At 36.3% G+C, this 20,051-nt stretch overlaps 1 protein-coding gene across 11 annotated transcripts in view; it reads right to left on the bottom strand.

The window, feature by feature from the left end:
* DMD (dystrophin) overlaps positions 1–20,051 on the bottom strand; it is a gene marked incomplete at its 3' end in the record, with an annotated part of 2,106,393 nt that overhangs the window by 373,060 nt on the left and 1,713,282 nt on the right. For all 11 annotated transcript variants that reach the window (XM_084788839.1, XM_084788837.1, XM_084788840.1 and 8 more), the window contains 2 exons: positions 16,049–16,169; positions 15,172–15,440 (listed from right to left, as the gene is read on the bottom strand). In XM_084788839.1, coding sequence (XP_084644965.1) covers positions 15,172–15,440; positions 16,049–16,169 — 390 coding nt within the window. The remainder of the gene's footprint in view (positions 1–15,171; positions 15,441–16,048; positions 16,170–20,051) is intronic.

Raw genomic sequence — 20,051 nt, forward strand, 5'->3', positions numbered from 1 at the left:
CCTCAGTAGAAGAACGGATAAAGAAACTGTGGTACATTTACACTATGGAATACTACTCAGCTATTAAAAACAAGGAATTTCCAAAATTTGTGGACAAATGGATTGAACTAGAAATTATCATAATGAGTGAATTCACCCAGAAGCAAAAAAGAGTTAAGTGGTATATACTCACTTATATTGAGACACTAGTCCAAGGGGTATATCCCCATGAAAAATTTTACCTACCAGGAAAGTACGTCAGAGGGGAGGACATCCTATTGGGACTTTAGGTGAGAGAAGCATTGGAGAACGGGGAAATAGAAGGATCCAGAGGGTCCTGGAAAACTACAAGAGGAACTGTATGAGAGGCAGATCTGGGCCATGGGGTCCTCCTCAAACTATGGCACCAGCCAGGAAAATATAGGCAGTAAACTTCAAACCTCTACCCAGACTAGCCGATGGACAGGACATTGTCCACTGTTAAGTGGAGAAGGAAATCTGACTTTCACACAAACTCTGGTGCCCCATATTTGACCATGTCCCCTAGATGGGGAGGCCTGGTGGCACTCAGAGGAAGGATAACAGGTTACCAAGAAGAGACTTGATACCCTAAGAGCATATACAGGGGGAGGAGGTCCCCCTCAGTCACAGACATGGGGCGGGGAGTAGGGGGCGAAGTGGGAGGGAGGAATGGGAGGATACAAGGGATGGGCTAACAATTGAGATGGAATATGAATAAATTAATAAAAAATATCCTGGTTGTATGTAAAAGATAGTATGATTTGCTTGAAAAATACGTGAAATCTTAAAAAAATATTTCTTTAAGAATTCATCAGGGTTTGGGCCAATTGGGTGAGACTTCTTCAAGACTGGTCATGCATATTAAACTTACTGAAACATTCTTGTCAATTTAGTCACTCAGACAGTCTTTTAATCTTTATAAAAAAATTTAAGGGCGTTCCAGATGTCTGCAAGCTAACATGAACAAAGGATCTTACTGATGCAGATTTGTTTATGCAATGGTTAATATGTATTTTTAATTGAAATAGAAGTGTATCACATCCACCCTTTCTTTCCTCCATTTAGCTCTTCCCAGCTTCCCTCGTTTGAATCCCTCTCATGATTCCCCACTACCAAGTTAATAGCCTCTTTTTCTCTTGATTATTATTGTCATATACATATATATATGTGTGTGTATACATATGTATGTCTATACACACACACATTATCCTACTGAGTCAGTTTTGCTGTTTATGTGTATATGGTTTCAGTGCTTACCCCTCTGCATTGAACAACCAGTTAGTGTACTCATCCTTGGGAGAGGCTAATTCTTTTATAATGAGAAGTTACATGTAGTTCTTTGTCTAGGGAATGGAAGCCCATACAATTTAGCCCACATTCTTTTAATTTTATAGAATATTGGATGAGTAGAAAATACTAGATAATTCTTTTTGTTTGTTTGTTTGTTTTCTGTTTTTTGAGACAGTGTCTCTCTGTGTAGCCTTGCTTGTCCTGGACTCACTTTGTAGACCAGACTGGACTCGAACTCACAATGATCCACTAGTGTTACAAGTTTGTAGATCTAAAATAATCCCTTCTCTTGGTAGAAATATGTTGATATTAACCACCAACTGGAAAATTCTGGGAGAAGCAGGCAAAGTGCCATTCCAAGTAGCCTACTTGTTTACAAACAGATAAAAGACTTAAATGGCAACTAAATGATAAATATCTAATACTACTTAATATGTTTTAGTTTCACAGCAACCCATAATTCCAAATTGGGTTACATTGCTTCAAGGTAGGAAAATAAATACATAAAAAGAAATAAAAGCAATTTGACATTGGTTCTAAAAACCACACCAACATAATGCTAATGGCTCTTATTTACTTTTGTTTCAATTTAATTACTTTTTAATAGATTGCCTATAAGTGAAATTACTTCTGTTCACTAATATGTTCATGCCACATTAAAATAATGGTAATAAAATTGGAATTTTTATAGGAAAATTATAACTGCATTTACTGAAACTATAATGATATAGAATTGTACAGAACAGAAATTATGAAAATAATCATGTCTTAAATAAGACTGGGAAGCTCTAAACACAACACAAATATATTTTTCATAAAAATGAATTATTTAAAATAAAATAGAAATCTATCTGTTCAATGTTCCATAATATCTCTGATTAAGAGATTTTGACAGTTCAGGCTGGATACACTGTGGAAATTTAATAAATACTAAAGTTTACAAGCAGAATGCCTAACAATAATATGTGGATCAATTTCAAAACCAAGCTAGATCTCTTTAAATGTTTTACTATGAATAATTTAGCTAATACAGTTTTAGAATGAACACCTTATTTGGCTTTGCCCCATTTGAATTAGCATTGATCATAACTCAACATACTTTAACATAGACATCCTTTATTTTCACCTTTGAGATGTCAGAATTACAGAGAATTTTGTCTTTAATATTTTTAACTTAATCTTAAAACAAATTTTAGGACTTTTAATAATCATGTTTATCCCACAAACCACTCACCTATGCATTGACTCCTATCATTGTAATAGGTATCTAGTATAGTGTGTTGTTGCCTTGCTTGTGGGAAAAAATCCTTCCTTTGAAATCACTGCAGTTAAGATTCCTTCTTACCCCTCTCAGTGTCTCTTTCATTTTCTCCCTATTTCTATCTTTATTTTTATGTATAAATATGTATCCTTCCTCCTGAATAGAGTTCCTCAGTAAGTTGACAAGATAAGTTATCATATAAGAACTCCTGGGGTAGCTATCAGCTATTCATATCTAACAAGCAGACCTTATTTAGAAACCGTTGAATAGTGTCAACTGTTCTGAATGCCCTAGATTTCAGAAACAGTAGCGTACTTGCTTTTCGTCAGTATGTTTGGAAAAAAAAAAAAGTGAAGAATTTATCTTTGTTATTGACAATGGGTTAAAGAGCTCTAGGAAAATTATAGGACTGCATATTTTAACTTCAATATATTAGTACTAAAAAGATTAATTATGTCATTGATTATCTGAAGTAACCATAAAATCATTTGTACTGGTGCTGTTGAATATCAGTAGGAAAGTTGGCATGGATGACTGAGGATACCTTTCACAAGAGAGATTGAGAGATACGCAGGCCATCATTCATTTCAAGTGAAAGACTGAGTGAAAGACTATTCCTATCCATTCTATATCAATTATTCCAATAGGACATGTTTCTAAACCGATTTTTAAATTATATGTTCTAGATAATGATGAATAAGAAAAATAAAAATGACATTACTTGGGGCTATCAACAATATTGTTAGAAATTATTTAATGGAAATTATTTTTGTATAAGAAAATATTTATCTTTTTATTATAATAAATAGAAAAGAAATACTAGAAATCTTTAAAAACAGTTGAAGAAACATTTCTATTTGTATTATTTATAACAGAATAAAAATAAAGGAGATATTTTAGTTGAAAAATCACGATAATCAAGTCTATAGGTAGTGTAGCTTTGTCATTAAACAACAACAAACCTGTGTCTAGATGAGAGTATTCCCATCACCTGGGAAGTGGCTAGATAAGAGAGGCAACACTTGCTGTGTAGACCTCTGGAACTAGAAATTGTAGAGAAGCAGATCTTCTAATCTAGGTAGCCTCTATCATTACAAATGATTCTATTGCATGCTAAAATAATGAGTACCACTGCTGTAGAAATGTCTATTGTGTTCTTAATGACTATATGTAGACAACATGACTTCCTAGATGTTTATAGATTCTATAACTATGAAATCAAATTCACTTTTAAGGTAATTTTCTTACAAAGAATGATCACATTATTAGGTTTTGTCTTTAATTATTATACCCTACCACTAAATCAGGTAGGTAGCTAAAGATGGGATAGAGAGAGGGTGACATTTTTATAATGAAAATAATTTTTACATGATGAAAAAACATTATTGAGAAAGCCATGTTGAGAGATAGAGGCTGAGCATATTGCTAGACAACTAACCACTTTACCTGGGCACTTTATCTGTCCTGGGCAACCCAAAGCTGCTGTGACAGTTTGCTAATAATGTTTCATTGCTGCCGGCCTTCTTAGAGGGATGGGAGCTCTATAAACCAGGAATTACCATACGCTCCTAAGTCTTCACTTACCAGGAAACTGGGACAGAGGGGAGGACATCCTATTGGGACTCTAGATGAGAGAAGCATGGGAGAATAGCGAAGCAGAAGGATCCAGAGGGTCCTAGAAACCTACAAGTAGAACATTATGATAGGCAGATTTGGGCCCAGGGGTCCTTCTCAAACTAAGGCACCAGGCAAGGACAATACAGGCAGTAAACTTCAAACCCCTACCCAGATCTAGCCAATGGTCAGAACATTCTCCACACTTGAGTGGAGAGTGGGATATGACTTTCTCACATACTCTGGTGCCTCACCTTTGACCATATCCCCTGGATGGGGAGACCTGGTGCTACTAGAGGAAGGATAGCAGGTTACCAAGAAGAGACTTGATATCCTATGAGCATATACAGGGGGAGGAGGTCCCCCTCAGTCACAGTCATAGGGGAGGGGAATAAGGGGAAAATGGGAGGGAGGAAGGAATGGGAGGATACAAGGGATGGGATAAGCATTGAGATGTAACAAGAATAACTTATTTAAAAAAAAAGGACATAATCAACTTCCTCAGGGTGGACCATAGTCAACGGTATGTTGAAACAGAACTTATGAGACAATTGTGTGCATCTCCTCTCAATTTTGGACACACTACACACATTGCTAGCTGAAAGCCATCACAAGTAGGAGTGATACTATAAAAATTACCACAAACAAGGGTTTGTAGTACCTCAGAGCTAGCGGATATATTTTTTATCAGCTCATCATTGGTACAGTCAGAAACTGGCTGGGGTTAAAGAGGCATTTCTGCTTTGTGATTTAGTTTCAGGGTGCTCTCTCTCAGCGACCAGAACATAGAGCCAAGTGGTGTCTGAGACGGCATACTTGATTGGAACTTTCTTCTCTTCAGTTATGCATCCCCTAACTTTCACATAGGCTTCACCAGAAAGCAGACCCTCTATGTATCTTGTGCACATGGACCTCATGTGCTTCCAGGGAACATGGCTTAGAACAGAAGTATAAGTTATTACGCGGCTGTTAGTAAAAGCCCTAAAGAATACATGTTCAAAATTACAGAATTATGGAAATTTTGCTTCACAATGAGAGAATGACAGTGTAAAAGATAAATCTGAAGTAGCAACAACAACATCCTACTCAATGTGAATATGCAGTAAGTGAATGAAGCTGATGGAAAGAAATGATGTGTCCACAAATTAGGCCATCCTCCATTTCTGGATTTAAAGTATACTTTAAATCCTAAAATGACAAATACTTCCTAAGTGATCACCTTGAAACTGGCATGAACTTTATAAAGTAATACAGAAACCTCTAAAGGCACTTCATGGTTATAGCAAAAGGAAGCAAGTAGGTGGAAGAAAAAAGTATCATGCTTGGTCTTCTTGAGTGTTGGGAGAACTGAAATAGAAAGGTTTTTAAAAATTTTTTATTAAATTATTCTTGGTACATCTCAATGGTTAGCCCATCCCTTGTATCCTCCCATTCTTCCCTCCCTCCCATTTTCCCCTTACTCCCCTTCCCTAAGACTGTTCCTGAGGGGAATTTCCTCCCCCTGTATATGCTCATAGGGTAGCAAGTCTCTTCTTGGTAACCTGCTATCCTTCCTCTGAGTGCCACCAGGTCTTCCATCTTACACCCATCAGAATGGCTAAGATCAAAAATTCAAGTGACACCACATGCTGGCGAGGATGTAGAGAGAATGCAAACTAGTACAGCCACTTTGAAAATCTATCTGGTGCTATCTCAGAAAACTGGGAATAGTGCTTCCTCAAGACCCAGCTATTCTACTCCTTGGAATATATCCAGAAGATGCTCCAGCACACAACAAGAAAATTTGCTCAACCGTGTTCATAGCAGCCTTATTCATAATAGCCAGAACATGGAAACAGCCTAAGTGTCCCTCAGTAGAAGGATGGATAAAGAAAAGTTTTTAAAAAGATGTCTTTAATAAGAAAATCCTATTGTAAATGTTATTCTACCATGAAGAATAACTTATTATGAAAGAAAATACTATCTTTTTCAGGCCCCATTAAGACAAACAGTTATATTAGTTTATAGATACATATATTCTAGTAATGCCCATCAAACAGGTTCACCAAAGACAAATGATTCAATACTATGAGTAACTTTGTTAACAGAAGCGGGCATGAGCCCTACTATTTGCATCAGTGTTAAAATTTGAATATTGTTGTTCTGGAATATGAAAAGGTGATAAGAGAAGCCCACTCCCTGGGCTCTTTGTTTTTAAAATAAAATCCTTGTTTGATTTATGATAATAAGTAACATTATTATAGCATAAACATTATCATTTTGGTAGATATAAAAGAGAATTAGAAATACATAGTGGGTGGGCAATTCCACTTTCTATGGAAATTTCATCTTAAATAAATAATAACATTTTATAACTGTTTGTAGTTAATGTAGTACATGATGTGGGCATATATTTACAAGCTAACAAAAATTCTTGTTCCTTTAGCCTGATGTCAAATAGTATTCTCAGATAAACTGAGATGTTACTAATACAACCATCAATACATTTTTACTTAGGAATAAATTAGTCATATTCTCTAATAAGCTAAGCCTTTTCTAGTTTTAACCATGGTATAAATGTTAGGAGTGAATTGTCTTTTAGATCCTTTAATATAGAATATATTATTTAAGTATTTCTGAATATTTTATTATCTAAGATGCTTGAGGAATAGAGTTTGTAATTATTATCAGGCACAAACAAAGCTTCTGTAATAAACCCTCAGTAAACAGGACTAACATACTAAAGGATTAGATTACGATATGCTTGTTTTCAAATAATAAAAAACATGATATTCTTTGGAGAAATTTGTATTATAAAACTAAACATGTCTTCAGTAGAATAATGTCAAACAAGCTTATTTGCAGAACATTTTGATAATCCATGTTCTCTTAATTGTCCCAGGACCAGAATAGTAGCTGTACAACTTTGATTGAATGCAGTAAGAACGGCAACTAAGTCTAGCTCTGTCGTTTATCACAGTCCATCAGAAGGACACAAAGAAGGCCAAATTAAAATAAATTCAATAAAGAAAGAACATGTTCCTTTTCCAACTGCTGTAAAACCTTTATTTTCATGTTAAGCAAGGCTCACTCAGTAATTGATTTTATGAAAGTAAAAGTAGAAACATATTTGTGTTATTAAATCAATGTCTTTATGCTTTTGAAGTCGAAGACACACACACACACACACACACACACAGACACACACACACACACACACAGACACACAGACACACACACACAACCCAAAGAAAATGTGTTGAATGTCATCAACTCATTATCTCCCACCCACTGTTTTAAATTGTTTGTTTAGTTTCAACATATACTACACTTATATAAGTTGTTTATGAAGAGCCAAATTAATAGTCTTTGCAATTGTTTCTGCTGGAATTTGGAGAGCTGACAAATGAATTAGTAGAAAATGGCAATTCTACATGAATTAGCTTTTAAGTCTCCCTAAGAGGTTGATGCAGAACTTAATAAGAGACTTATTAGGAGAAGTAGGACAACTTAATTCAGATTGATTATAGACTTTGGTGAAGACAGCTGGGGTTCAAATGAAACCGAAAAAGAACTTATATGCACTTCAAAGTATGCTAAACAGATGTCTGAAACAATTACTCTGCTCAGCTTTTTCAGAAGTTTCAAAGGCAGGAAGGGAATAGCATGGTAAACGAAGGTTCTATTTGCCCAAGTTGAGGCAGAGACTTTAAAAACACACATATACATTGCTATCTAAACTCAGATGCTTTGGGTAAAGAGAAGCATTTGACACTGTTGTCCTGAATAATTTACTTTTAGCTTTAAAAGCACAGCAGCAAGCGAGAGGGACTATATGGGAACAAGTAATAAGCTTTCCTAGCAACAGTAACTTACAATTAATTTCACATTGAACAAATACTTTGGTAGGCATTTTTAAGATGAGTAATTTGTGCTTTACTCTCTTAGCTCAAATAAAGCCAACAATGACCTTTCCATTACTACTTTTAAAGTATGCAGTGAGCCTATATTATTATATGACTTTTAATAGAAGTTTTCTCAGATATTAAAGGCAAAATCAGGCACTTTTAAACAACACAAGTATGTGTTGTGAAAACTAGATAAAGCCTGTGTATTTGATGTAAGAAGCATTGGTCTCATATCTAATCTAGCTTTATGTTTATTCTGTTTATTTTTTCTCCTTGATCAAAGGCTCAATACACAGTATCTTTACCATAACAAGAACAAAACAACAAAAGTCTCCTTAAAATAATTCATTTACTTGCAGTTCATAGAGCTGACCAGCCTATCAGTAAAATTTCCCATCCCATTCTAGGCATAAATCTTTCCTTCATTGCAAAGATAACATTTGGGCACCAGGGATAGCTGTGCCTAAAGTTCCTGCTGCACAATCATGAGGACCTGAGCTTGGATTCTTGGCATCCACAAAAGCTAGGCATAGAGTCTAGGGACTACTAGCTGGCTATCTAGTCTACCCAGTGGATGACCCAGAGGTTCAGTGAAAGATTCTGTCTCAAAGCAAGAGAAGATAAGAGAAAATGAAACAAACTAACACACACACACACACACACACACACATACACACACACACTATATATATATATATATATATATATATATATATATATATATATATATATATATGTGATTTAGGAAGATATCCCAAAATAAATCTTTGCCATCAATATAGACAACCATGAGTCAGTGTACTTGTGCACTCATGTCCACACATGACACTCTAACACTTAGGGAACTTTTATATTTTCTATCATTCTTAAGGTTGTCATGTTTGTAAGAATTACTTCTCTCCATATATCTTTTTAACTCTTCAAGAAAGCATTATTGTTTTTGTAAAGGGACCTTATAAGAAAGGATGTAAGGTTTATTCAAGTCAACGATAAGTATAAACACATAATTTAGAAATCTGGTAAAAAGCAAACAACAGTAAAAGAATATAGAATTACATGAAGATGGCTGCAAGCTTTCTGCTTACCAAAGTGAAAATAAAATTCTAATACATTCCATCATAGTTCATATAATTTGTTCAGAGGAAATCATTTTGTTTTCAGAAATCATTTTGTTTTCTCAGTGAAAATATCTGGGGTAGAATTTCTTTGATAAATTTCTCCAATAAAGGAAGACTCAAGGAAGGGATAAGAAGACATAATTTTTAGATTCTATAGAAAGATAAGGTAAAATAGATAAGGTCTTCAAAAACCTCAGAGACCTACAGAATATGGTATTTAAAGATGTTTTTATTATTTCAAAGATAGATTTACAATGAGACAGGTTTACTCTTGGCAACACCCAGCTACCTCAAAGAAGATGATGAGCATCAAAAAACCTCCTTATGGAAATGGCTTCAAATGTGGCAAACAAGCCACTGGGCAAAATGTCCTCGTTTCTACCACAAACAGAGTTCTGCCTAAAAATGGGCAAGCTTGGATGCAGGCAGAGTCGATGGCCAAACTCTGCAAAGACAGTGTAAGCAAGTCCTCAATAGTTTCTGCCTCACAAATATGTCTTTCAGATATATTGAGCCAGAAGGTTGACGATGGTTCTCTAACAATATAAAGAATTTTGGGTAACTATTCAAGTAGAAAACTGTCTCTGTCATCTTCTCATTTGGGAAGCTGCTAACCTGCACTCCCAGGTAATCACTTTTATTCCTTCTCAAGTCTCCGATGGGGTAAAGACCAGATAGTTTTACAAGTAAATGTATTTGTTTAGAGGTTAAGATGTTTTTAGGTCTAGATAGATGTTTTAGGTTGATAATGGTGAGATAATGATAGATATGGATTTACATTCAGAATTTTAGACTCAACAAGATAGGAAAGATGTTTTCTTAAAGGCATCACAATACAAATAGCCAAATCACTATGAATGTAATATATATATATATATATATATATATATATATATATATATATATATATATATATATAATACCTGATTTTTTCATGGTTCTTCTTGCTGTAGGTAGTTTATTTTATATATGTGTAATAATATAAATGTATATGTAAAATTATTTAATAAACTTTTTTAATTTGTTTACTCTACATCACGATTACAGCCCCCTCCCTCTTCACCTCCCAATCTCACCCTCCCTCCCTCATAATCTCTCCCTCCATCCAGTAGTTTTTAGAAAGGGGATTCCTCCTCCTCTAAAGTCTGACCTCAGCCTATCAAGTCTCTACTGGACATTCTCTTCCTCTGTGGCCTCACAAGGTCGCCCACCAAGGGGAAGTGATCAATGTGTGGGGATCAGAGTCCATATCAGAAGTAGTCCCCACTCCTCAAATTATGGGACCCACAAGGAAACGGTGCTGCCTATTTACTACAACGGAGCTGAGGATCTAGGTCCTTACCATGCATGGTCCTTAGTTGGTGTATCAGTCTCTGCATATGAATGTTTAACATAAATACCAATGTTATAATCACTTCAATATATTCCCTGCTCCACTTCACATACCATGAAACCATAATCAGCTAAAATGTCAAGAAGGTTTAATCAAAATATCAAATTAAAAAGTGTTTTATAGGAAAATTCACAGAATCTCTGCCTTTGACTTTCACAGTAATATGTTAGAAGTCTGTATAAGCAAAAGCAAAATGTATAAACAAATAGATATAACAAATTCACAAATGTCAAGAAGAACACCTGTAAGCTTAATTAGGGGTAGATAAAATAATGTGTTTAAAGTTATAGCTGAATGTGTGTATTGGTGGCATGTAGCTGAGTCTCAGTTCAAACTCCAGCATGATAGAAAAGTAAAGTAATGTAGACAGTGAAAACAAGTAAACTCAGAGTATAGTTCAAGAATCATGTACCATTTTTCTATGTGGAGAAGCAATGGTTGGTGAGAACACAAAAGCATCAACAATCCTCAAACATTTTCACTTTAGGATTTTTCATAGAGTTTGAGTTCAAAACACACTCTATTAATCCCATATACTTGAAAATGAATGAAGGAGGATCACTTGAGCTCTTGAGTTCAATGGTAGCCTGGTTAAATATAGTGAGACTTTATTTCTAAATCAATCAACCAATCAATCACTCACTCTACATACTTATCTTTACCCATCTCACCTTTGCCCTCCTCTCTTTTTCTTTTCACTTACTTAAAAGGCTAAGGATGGAGCTCAGCACATAGGAAACATTAGGTTAAATACTCCCTCTAGCTATACTACTTTCTGAAAGCCTTTGCATGCTCCTCTTACATATCCATGCAGATGACTCAGTGATTCAGTTATTTTTATTACCTATTACAAGAAAGTAAAATACCTGTGTAGTGAGGCAAGTGTTGATGTTATTTCCGTAAGGTGAGTAGTCACAACTGTACCCTTAAAATGCTTGGTAATTATGGATTTTGAAATTAGAAAGGCATTTGAAAAATAACCTTTATTCTAGTAGTTATTCTTATGGAGCTTTATTTGTAACAATCAGATTCTCTTAGTGACTCAAATAGACAATATTAATGTGACATTTTGGTTTTGATTTATAATATTTATCACCATTAAGTTGATCAGCTAACGTTTCCATAGAGTCCAGGGACTTAGTGGTTGCTTTTTATCCACTTTCCAAATCCAAAGGGCACAATAGTTAGTGAAATGATACAATCATAAATCCAACAGAAGCATGTATTTTGTAGTAACACAAATTTTAAAACACCAATGCAGCTTTAAAATGGAAAGAGAGAACTGTAGAGTGGAGAAGAGTGTTCTGAAAGCATCCCCAGGGGAGGTGACGTGACATGGTTATATCAAATGTTATTCTAAGCTGGTCACTACTTGAGCATGCTCTATAGCACGAAACACAAAAAGACTAATATTGCTAAGTTAAAAGCAACAAGAAAAAGTTGGGTTTAAAGATGCTCTGTAGGAACCAGGCCTGACTGGGCTGCCTGTGTGTCTTGCTGTTTCATGTCCTGTTTCTAGCAGCTTCCATGTCTGTGTTTATCTTCGTTAGCTAGTCATGTTTACTGCTCTGAGAACGTGCCCCTCCCTTCCTCAAGAATTTTCCTCCTGTGTGCAGTTACCTCTTGAGGGATTTCACCTGGGAGGAGGATTCCTGTTTTGCTGCCTATAAGAAGGCTCTTTGGAACTCTGGGAAGAAGGAATAATAAACCACTGCCGCGGCTGCTGCTGCGGCTGCTGCTATGGGCATTGCCATTTCTCAGTCTGTTAACTACTGTGCACACGATGGATAAACTCTCAGGAGAGGTGGCCAGTGCATTGGTTACTCAGAATTCTCTAAATTCTATGATACACTTGGCTATCTAAAATCTTAATCAGTGAACAGCCTTATTACAGGAGACTGGAGTTCTACCCATTACGGGAGATGCCTTTATAAAGGGCCTACAGATGTGGGAAGCTTGCTAAAAAGCTGAAGCAATGCTATTGTGCTAAGGCATCCTGCTATGTGGCTTAGGAGGTTTTCTGTTCTGGAGCCTCTGCCGCATAAGAATGCAACAGGCATTTCAACAGTTCCATGCACATCAGGTCCTTGTGCCTTTGGCAGGGGATAACCCCACTGCCCTGGCTTGGCTGAGCCTTGATAAATGAGTATCCAATGATAGGTAAGACCAAGGAGGTACCTATTGACCTAAGACAGGAGGGTTTTGGCTCACAAAGCCTTTCCAACGACGGGTAAGATAGGAAACAGTCCTGGCAACCTAAGATAGGAGCTCATTTGTATTTCAGCCTTGATAAATGAGTATCCAATGACAGGTAAGACCAAAGAGGTACCTATCAACCTAAGACAGGAGGGTTTTGAAGTACAAAGCCTTTCTGATGACGGGTAAGATAGGAAACTGTCCTGGCAACCTAAGACGGGAGCTCATTTGTATTTTATATAAAGGGGGGACCTGTAGGAACCAGGCCTGACTGGGCTGCCTGCCTGTCTTGCTGTTTCATGTCTTTAAACTGGAGGGCTTCATGCTGTCTCTGCCTTTGCCCTGGGTTAGTTGGGTGAGGCACTTCAATTACTGGAAAGACTATTCCCTGGGAGGGAGCAGAAGGCTTTGCCAAAGATAATTGACTGGGTTATACCCCGGGGGCTGCTCTCCTCTAGTTTCTTTTCCTTCAATCTTACACTACCTCAACAATTTCTTTAGGGCCCGTATCTCAGAGGTTAAAGTTGCCTCTTACTCCTCAGAGTTAGAAGAAGATATATCAGAGGCAGTCTCAGACGGGGCCAAAGGTTTTACAGATTGCTCCTCCTGCACTTCATTTGGCAAGTTCCAAACTTCCTACCTGCTGTCTTATTTTCTTGTCCTCACTCCTAAGCGCATCTCTAACAAGACGCCATAACGAAAAGGTAGCGATAGGAACACTGTTGGACCCTTCATTTCGTAAAGTCCTCTGGAGATCAGACTTCACCTGATCCCAATCTTGGATATTTAGCTCTCCCGATACCATAAACCAAGGACTACTCAATTCTATTGTTTTTATAAAATCTTTAACACTCTCATGCTTAATCCCAGTGCCTTAATCCTCTAACAATCTCACTACTTGATCCACCAGAACCGTCGATGAACCTGCGGCACCTATTTTTCCTGGCGCCTTAATCACTAGTCCACCAAAACCATGGAGGAACCTGCAGCACCTATTTCCAATACGCCCATTTCCTACCTCAGAGCGGTAAACATGACTAGCTAACGAAGATAAACACAGACATGGAAGCTGCTAGAAACAGGGCATGAAACAGCAAGACAGGCAGGCAGCCCAGTCGGGCCTGGTTCCTACAATGCTCCTTTTTTTTTTAAAAATCAATTTTATTAATAGATATAATTTAGTAGATTAAACTACCACGACAAAAGCTTTGGACTTTCAGATTTGGTGTCAATAAAGTTTAACTCCATTGGTGGGAGTGGAGGGAGTGTTAGATGTTTTTGTGGAAGAATACAAAAATAGGTGATATGTGCAATGGGCTTTGGAAGTTCAGTAAGAATTGATCAGAATACAAGTGTGATGATTCAGGTAGATAGAAAATAAATGGTAGGCAGTTATGAGAAAATATGACCAATTTGGGTAGCATGGGAAGGGTATACTGGATTATCTGCATGTGAGTTATTAAAACAGAGTAGTAAAGCCAGGGATAGGAAGAAGAGAGATGCTACCCTATTTAATAACTGGAATTCATTATATCCGGGGAAAAATTTTAGATTAAAGTGGCAAAAGTTGGGAAAATGCAGAAATGTCAGTAAAGGGATTATTCATTCATTTCCTCAATATTTAAAGGGCGGTGTTTATAACATGCCACACACACATTGACTGGCCAATGGATGTCAGTATGCCTATGTAAGTAACAAATAATAGTGATTATTAAAAGGCAGTGGTGGAAAATGGGGAAAATCAGAAAAATATTTTGAGGGAGAATATTCAATGTCATACGAAAGATGAAATGTAAGACATAAGGCTGAACCTAAATTTACTATTAGCTTGCAATTAGAAAGCAAAAGGATTGGAGAACAAATGATTTTGTTTCAGATTAGCTCTATTACTAAGGAAAAAGTCCCAAATTTGGTGTCTGGTCTTGGCAAGTTTATTTTTATTCTATGATGATGCTAAGTAACACACACACACACACACACACACACACATACATACACACACACACACACACACAGACACACACACACACACACACACACCACGAATTCCATTAAAAACCAACCAACCTCCCCAAACTACTTCATGATCAATTAATTTCCTAATTGCAAAAATCAAAATTACTTTTCACATTGTAACTTTTTAATATTTCATCTTATGAGCCCGAGGAACTACCTACCACACTAATGAGACTCCTTAATATTTCATTTTTTTTTTATCACCGAAGGTAGAAAAGTGACTTTTCTTGGAGGACACCCTGGGTGAAAAGACTTTAAAATAAGGAAAATAGGCTACTCTCTAAGGCATATAGTCCTTATAACTTAACTTTGTGGGTTGAAAATGCTGGACAAATTTAGATGAGCACTCTTTTAGGGGTCTTGGAAAGTAGTGTGGAACAAAACAGAACACAGTACCTTCACTTTTTCAAGGTGATCTTGGAGAGAGTCAATGAGGAGATCCCCTACTGGCTGCCAGGATCCCTTGATCACTTCAGCTTGGCGCAACTTGAGGTCCAGTTCATCTGCAGCTTCCTGAAGTTGCTGCAGTCTTTCAAGAGCCTCGTCAATTTTTCTCTGCCAATCAGCTGAGTGCAGGTTCAATTTGTCCCATTCAGTGTTGACCTCTTCAGCCTGTTTTCGTAGGAGCCGAGTGACATTCTGAGCTCTTTCTTCAGGAGGCAGCTCTAAATTGGCAATACGACAAGGTTTTAGGCCACATCTATTTTTGTTATAAAAAAAAAAGCTGAAAAGGTCAGACTAGATGAAAGAAAGGGAATATAGATTAACAAGAGGCCAACTTACTGATTAATGGCTCTTTTACACTTTGGTATAAATTTTGATACAGTCTAGCGTGGCAAAACTGTCTTTCTTAGTGAATCTGTTCTACTTCCTGTCAATCAGATAAATCAAGATTCATTTAAGCTTTCAGAGAGAAAAATGTTAGCACATGCTGAATAGTTCTAATTTATTTCAGTCAGGCTCCTAAACTGAAAATTAGCTTGTAGTCTTTGTAACAATAGAATTCCTTTCCACAGATAAGCTCTTTTGTTTACTATTCTCTAAATATTCAAATAACTGATCACTGATTGCTTTATTTACGACTGTGAAAATGGGTTTATGCCTGGTGGTTTATGATTTCATATTCTTTTTCAACACCTACATTTAATTTGAATTGATTCTGTTTAACCCAGAAGTATGAGACTGATGTAGACTAGGCAGCAAGTGTGGATGGGCTGCTCTGTCATCACTGATCCTTCTATCAATATGTTATTACAGTTCCACATTCAATTACCTCTGGGTTCCTGGTAGAGTTTCTCTAGTCCTTCCAAAGGCTCCTCTGTCACAAATACTCTCACAGTCTCCAGAGTGCTCATGATTACAGGTTCTTTAGTTTTCAATTCCCTCCTGAAGGCCTGCGAAATGAGATGAAAAGAAATGCTTATTTGGCTTGTGGAATGCTCCTCAAAATTAATCCTGGGTGCTCAGAACTTGTTTATGTAACTCCCCAGTCAATTTCTATCTCCTTTCCTTATAAACCGGTAGTCATAAAATGATAAGAAAAGCTACCTGGCTCTCAATGTTAATGAGGAAAAGTACTGTTTGCCAAACTTTTCTGGGGGAAAATTGGGAACCTTTCAAGACAGGTAATATCCTATTATTAAGATAAATATAGTTTGTTTATATGACTAGCAGATACAGAGATAAAATCACAAGGTAAATATGAAGATTTAAATATTCTCCAAATACTGAGTTCTAATACACAATAGAAAACATTCATTGTTAGGTGGAGGAATTCGGAGCTTATTGAAGTATACAGCAAATCCAATTGATAAAAGTTTTGTCAAAAATCTTAGATGGGGAGGAAACTAGTGTAGTCAAATTAAGCTATTGAAAATTATCAATAATTTAAAAACTACCCATTATATTTTATATTCTGATTTTCCTGCGAATAGAAATATTTGGAATTATTATGGATACAAGGATTGTCAATACCTTTCTATAAACAAATAGACTTAGAATAGATATCTTTCAGACATTTTAGTTGAGTAGTCAAGCTGGTTGACCATTTTAATTTTAGTCTGTATTGTCTGTTACAGGGAATTTAGAGACGAGAAAAGAAAAATGTAAGTTTTGCCTTCAAGAACCTTTTGGACCAAACTAAGAAAAATGTGGGAATGTTTATCACAGTGAGAAAACACGCCCAAAGATGAAATATAGGATGTCTTGGGTTGAATCCTAGCACTGGGCTATCCATAACCAAACAAAAATAGCAAAACAAAAGAATGGAAAGATTTTTTAAAAAAAGGTAGAAGTTCAGTGAAAACTCTAAAGTCATATGTAATCCAATGAGGCACACAGTGATGCATAAATTAATATTCAAATATATAAAAAGGAGTTACTGACCCAGATTATTATTTTTTGATTGCTACTGTGTCCATCTTTTTTTTTACCATTTTTTATTAATTTATTCATATTACATCTTGATTGTTAGCCCTTCCCCTGTTTCCTCCCATTCTTCCCTCCCTCCCACTTCCTCCCTTCTCCCCTCCCCTATGTCTGTGATTGAGGGAGACTTCCACCCCCTATATATGCTCTAAGATTATCGAGTCTCTTCTTGGTAACTTGCTATCCTTCCTCTGAGTGCCACCAGGCCTCCCCATCCAGGGGACGTGGTCAGAAAAGGGGCACCAGAGTTCATGTGAGAGTCAGATCTCACTCTCCACTCAATGGTGGAGAATATCATGTTCGTCGGCTAGGTCTTGGTAGGGGTTCGAAGTTTACTGCCTTTTTCTCCTTGGCTGGTGCCTTAGTTTGAGGAGGACCCCAGGACCCAGATCTGCCTACTGACCCAGATTCTATGATATAAGTGATCATGTTAATAAAAGATATTAAGTATCTTATAACCATTATCTGATTAATAATAATCAATATTTCCCTGACCTAAGCTTTAATTTTATGCAGCATTTTCAACTCTATCTTACTTTTAGCAATGCTGATAACTGAGTGCAAGCCCTTTTATATCACAGGGAAAAATTATTGATATCATCCTTTAAATTTGGGACATAACACTTTGATACAAAGGTACCTCAGAACTATATTATAACGTATTTGTTGGTAAAATAGTAGTGATCTTCACCATTTTAAAGATTCCTAACTTTGCTACTTTATAAAATAATTGATCCATTAAGGTTATTTATAATTCAGGAGAGAGAAGTAAGATGTCTGAATAATGGAACATTTGGATTTAATTTGTAGATGGAGAAACAGTTTCTATATTTTGAACTATTCTTGTGTCCTTGAAATCACACTGAGTAGATGATTATTTAATTTACTTACTTTACTTTCACAAATACAAGGAAATCATTTCTTTTATTTTTCTGTGTACTTGGAGTGAACCATGATACTGGCTTGGCAAATTATATATAAAAAATAATGTCTCCCTTCATCAAATTTCTGTGTCTAAGTAGTTACACTATAGAATGAAAACAAAATGTTGAGTGTAATTTGGTTCCTATATTTATGAAGTTGCAATATATCAGGAAGAGATAAACATAAATCAATTCAATACATGGGAAAGATTTCTAGAAGATTTTAAGTACATAGAATTATAAAGCATAACACAAGTTTGTCAGAGAATTGTTAAAAGACATTCAACAAAGAGAAATGTGCACAAACATAGACATAGGGAATAATACCATATAATATGTACACCCATCTCCAAACAGGCTTGCCTTTCTAGGAAGTAAGGACTAAGAAAAGACTGTTACCAGAGTTAAAGTGAGGAACTGTTATTATATGGCCACAAGATCCGTGCTGACGTCCTACAAAGCACCCACTCAGCTTGTGTATCACCAGACTTGCCTGCTGGCTAATTTCAGGTCAGCTGCTTCCTCCTCCATGCTTAGCATGGCAGCTTAACAAAAGGCTGTAACACTTTTGGTATCATCACGGGCTTTTGGAATTCCCAAGTTTCCACTGCTTCCTGATACCAGCAAGCACTTTAAAAAGCTAATTGTAACACCCAGTGGAAAACTCATTTCCTCCTCCCCTGTGAGACTGGGAGCCTCACTTAGTGCACAGGGCTGGCCCTGAGAGCTGTAAAGTGCTACTAAGGAATGGGACCTTTGACCCCAAGGTCCCTCTGTTCCCATCTGGAAGCAAGCAGCTCTGGGAAGGGCCTGAAATCAGGACACTGCTGGACATGGAAGAAGTTTATGATTATCTTCTGTAGCATAGCTAGCTGGAGACTAGTCTTAATTACACAAAATCCCTCCACAAAACAAACAAATAAAAAAGTGAACAAAAATGTACGTGAAATGAAGACAGTAGTCTCCCATTATCTATAGCTGCTTAGTCAACAGTTTTAATAACTTGTGGTCATCTATGCTCCAAAAATATTAAACTAAAAAATACAAAATAGATAATTCACAAATTTAAAACATTGAGTTGTTCTGAGTCGCATGAATAGATGATGTGCAGCTTTATCCCATCCCATGTAGGACATTTATACAATGTTGCCACATCGAATGTATTAAGACCATTCATTAATTTCTTTAAAGCTATCTCAGTCTGTGATTTACTGTCATGATATCACAGTGCTTCAGTTCAAATATCCTATGTGTTACTCAATAAAAGCCCCAAAGTGTATGAGATATAATGCAAACAAGAAAAATTATAAAGAACCTCCTTTAAACAAAATTTAAAGTTTCTTATCTTTTAAAATAAGATTTTACAATTTTTCTGTATGTCATCCTGAGTGTGCGTATGTGTGCCACATATGTGTAGATGCCTGTGGAAGCCAGAATATATAAGATCCCCTGTGAGCTACTAGATACAAAACCATGTTCCACTGCAAGAGCGGAAAGTGCTTATAACCATTGAACTATCTCTCCATTTCTGAAGTTTCTCATTTTAATAAGGAAATTAAAAAATTTATACAGAAAAAATGTACACAGAGTCACTACAATCTATAGTAAGTTATCTTTCTGGCACTATGCATAACTTACTGTTTATTATAAATAGGCATGTATAAGAAAAAACACTGTATATATGTATAGTTTGGGATATTCACGGGGGAGTCTTAGAACATATTTCCTGTCCATAAGATGAGGATGAAAGAAAACTAACTGGAGAGAAGTAGAAGAATAATTTCATGAAAAATTTATTGTGAGAATGCAACCCAAAGCCAGAGTATAAGGAAGAAAAGGCAGAGACACAGTAAGAAACTATTTAGGAGGTGCAGCTATGCAGAAGGACCAAAAAGTACTCTTACTTTTCACATTGAGTAAATGAGT

This window comes from Acomys minous (genome assembly GCF_964271855.1).
Source record: "Acomys minous genome assembly, chromosome: 7".
Lineage (NCBI taxonomy): Eukaryota > Metazoa > Chordata > Mammalia > Rodentia > Muridae > Acomys > Acomys minous.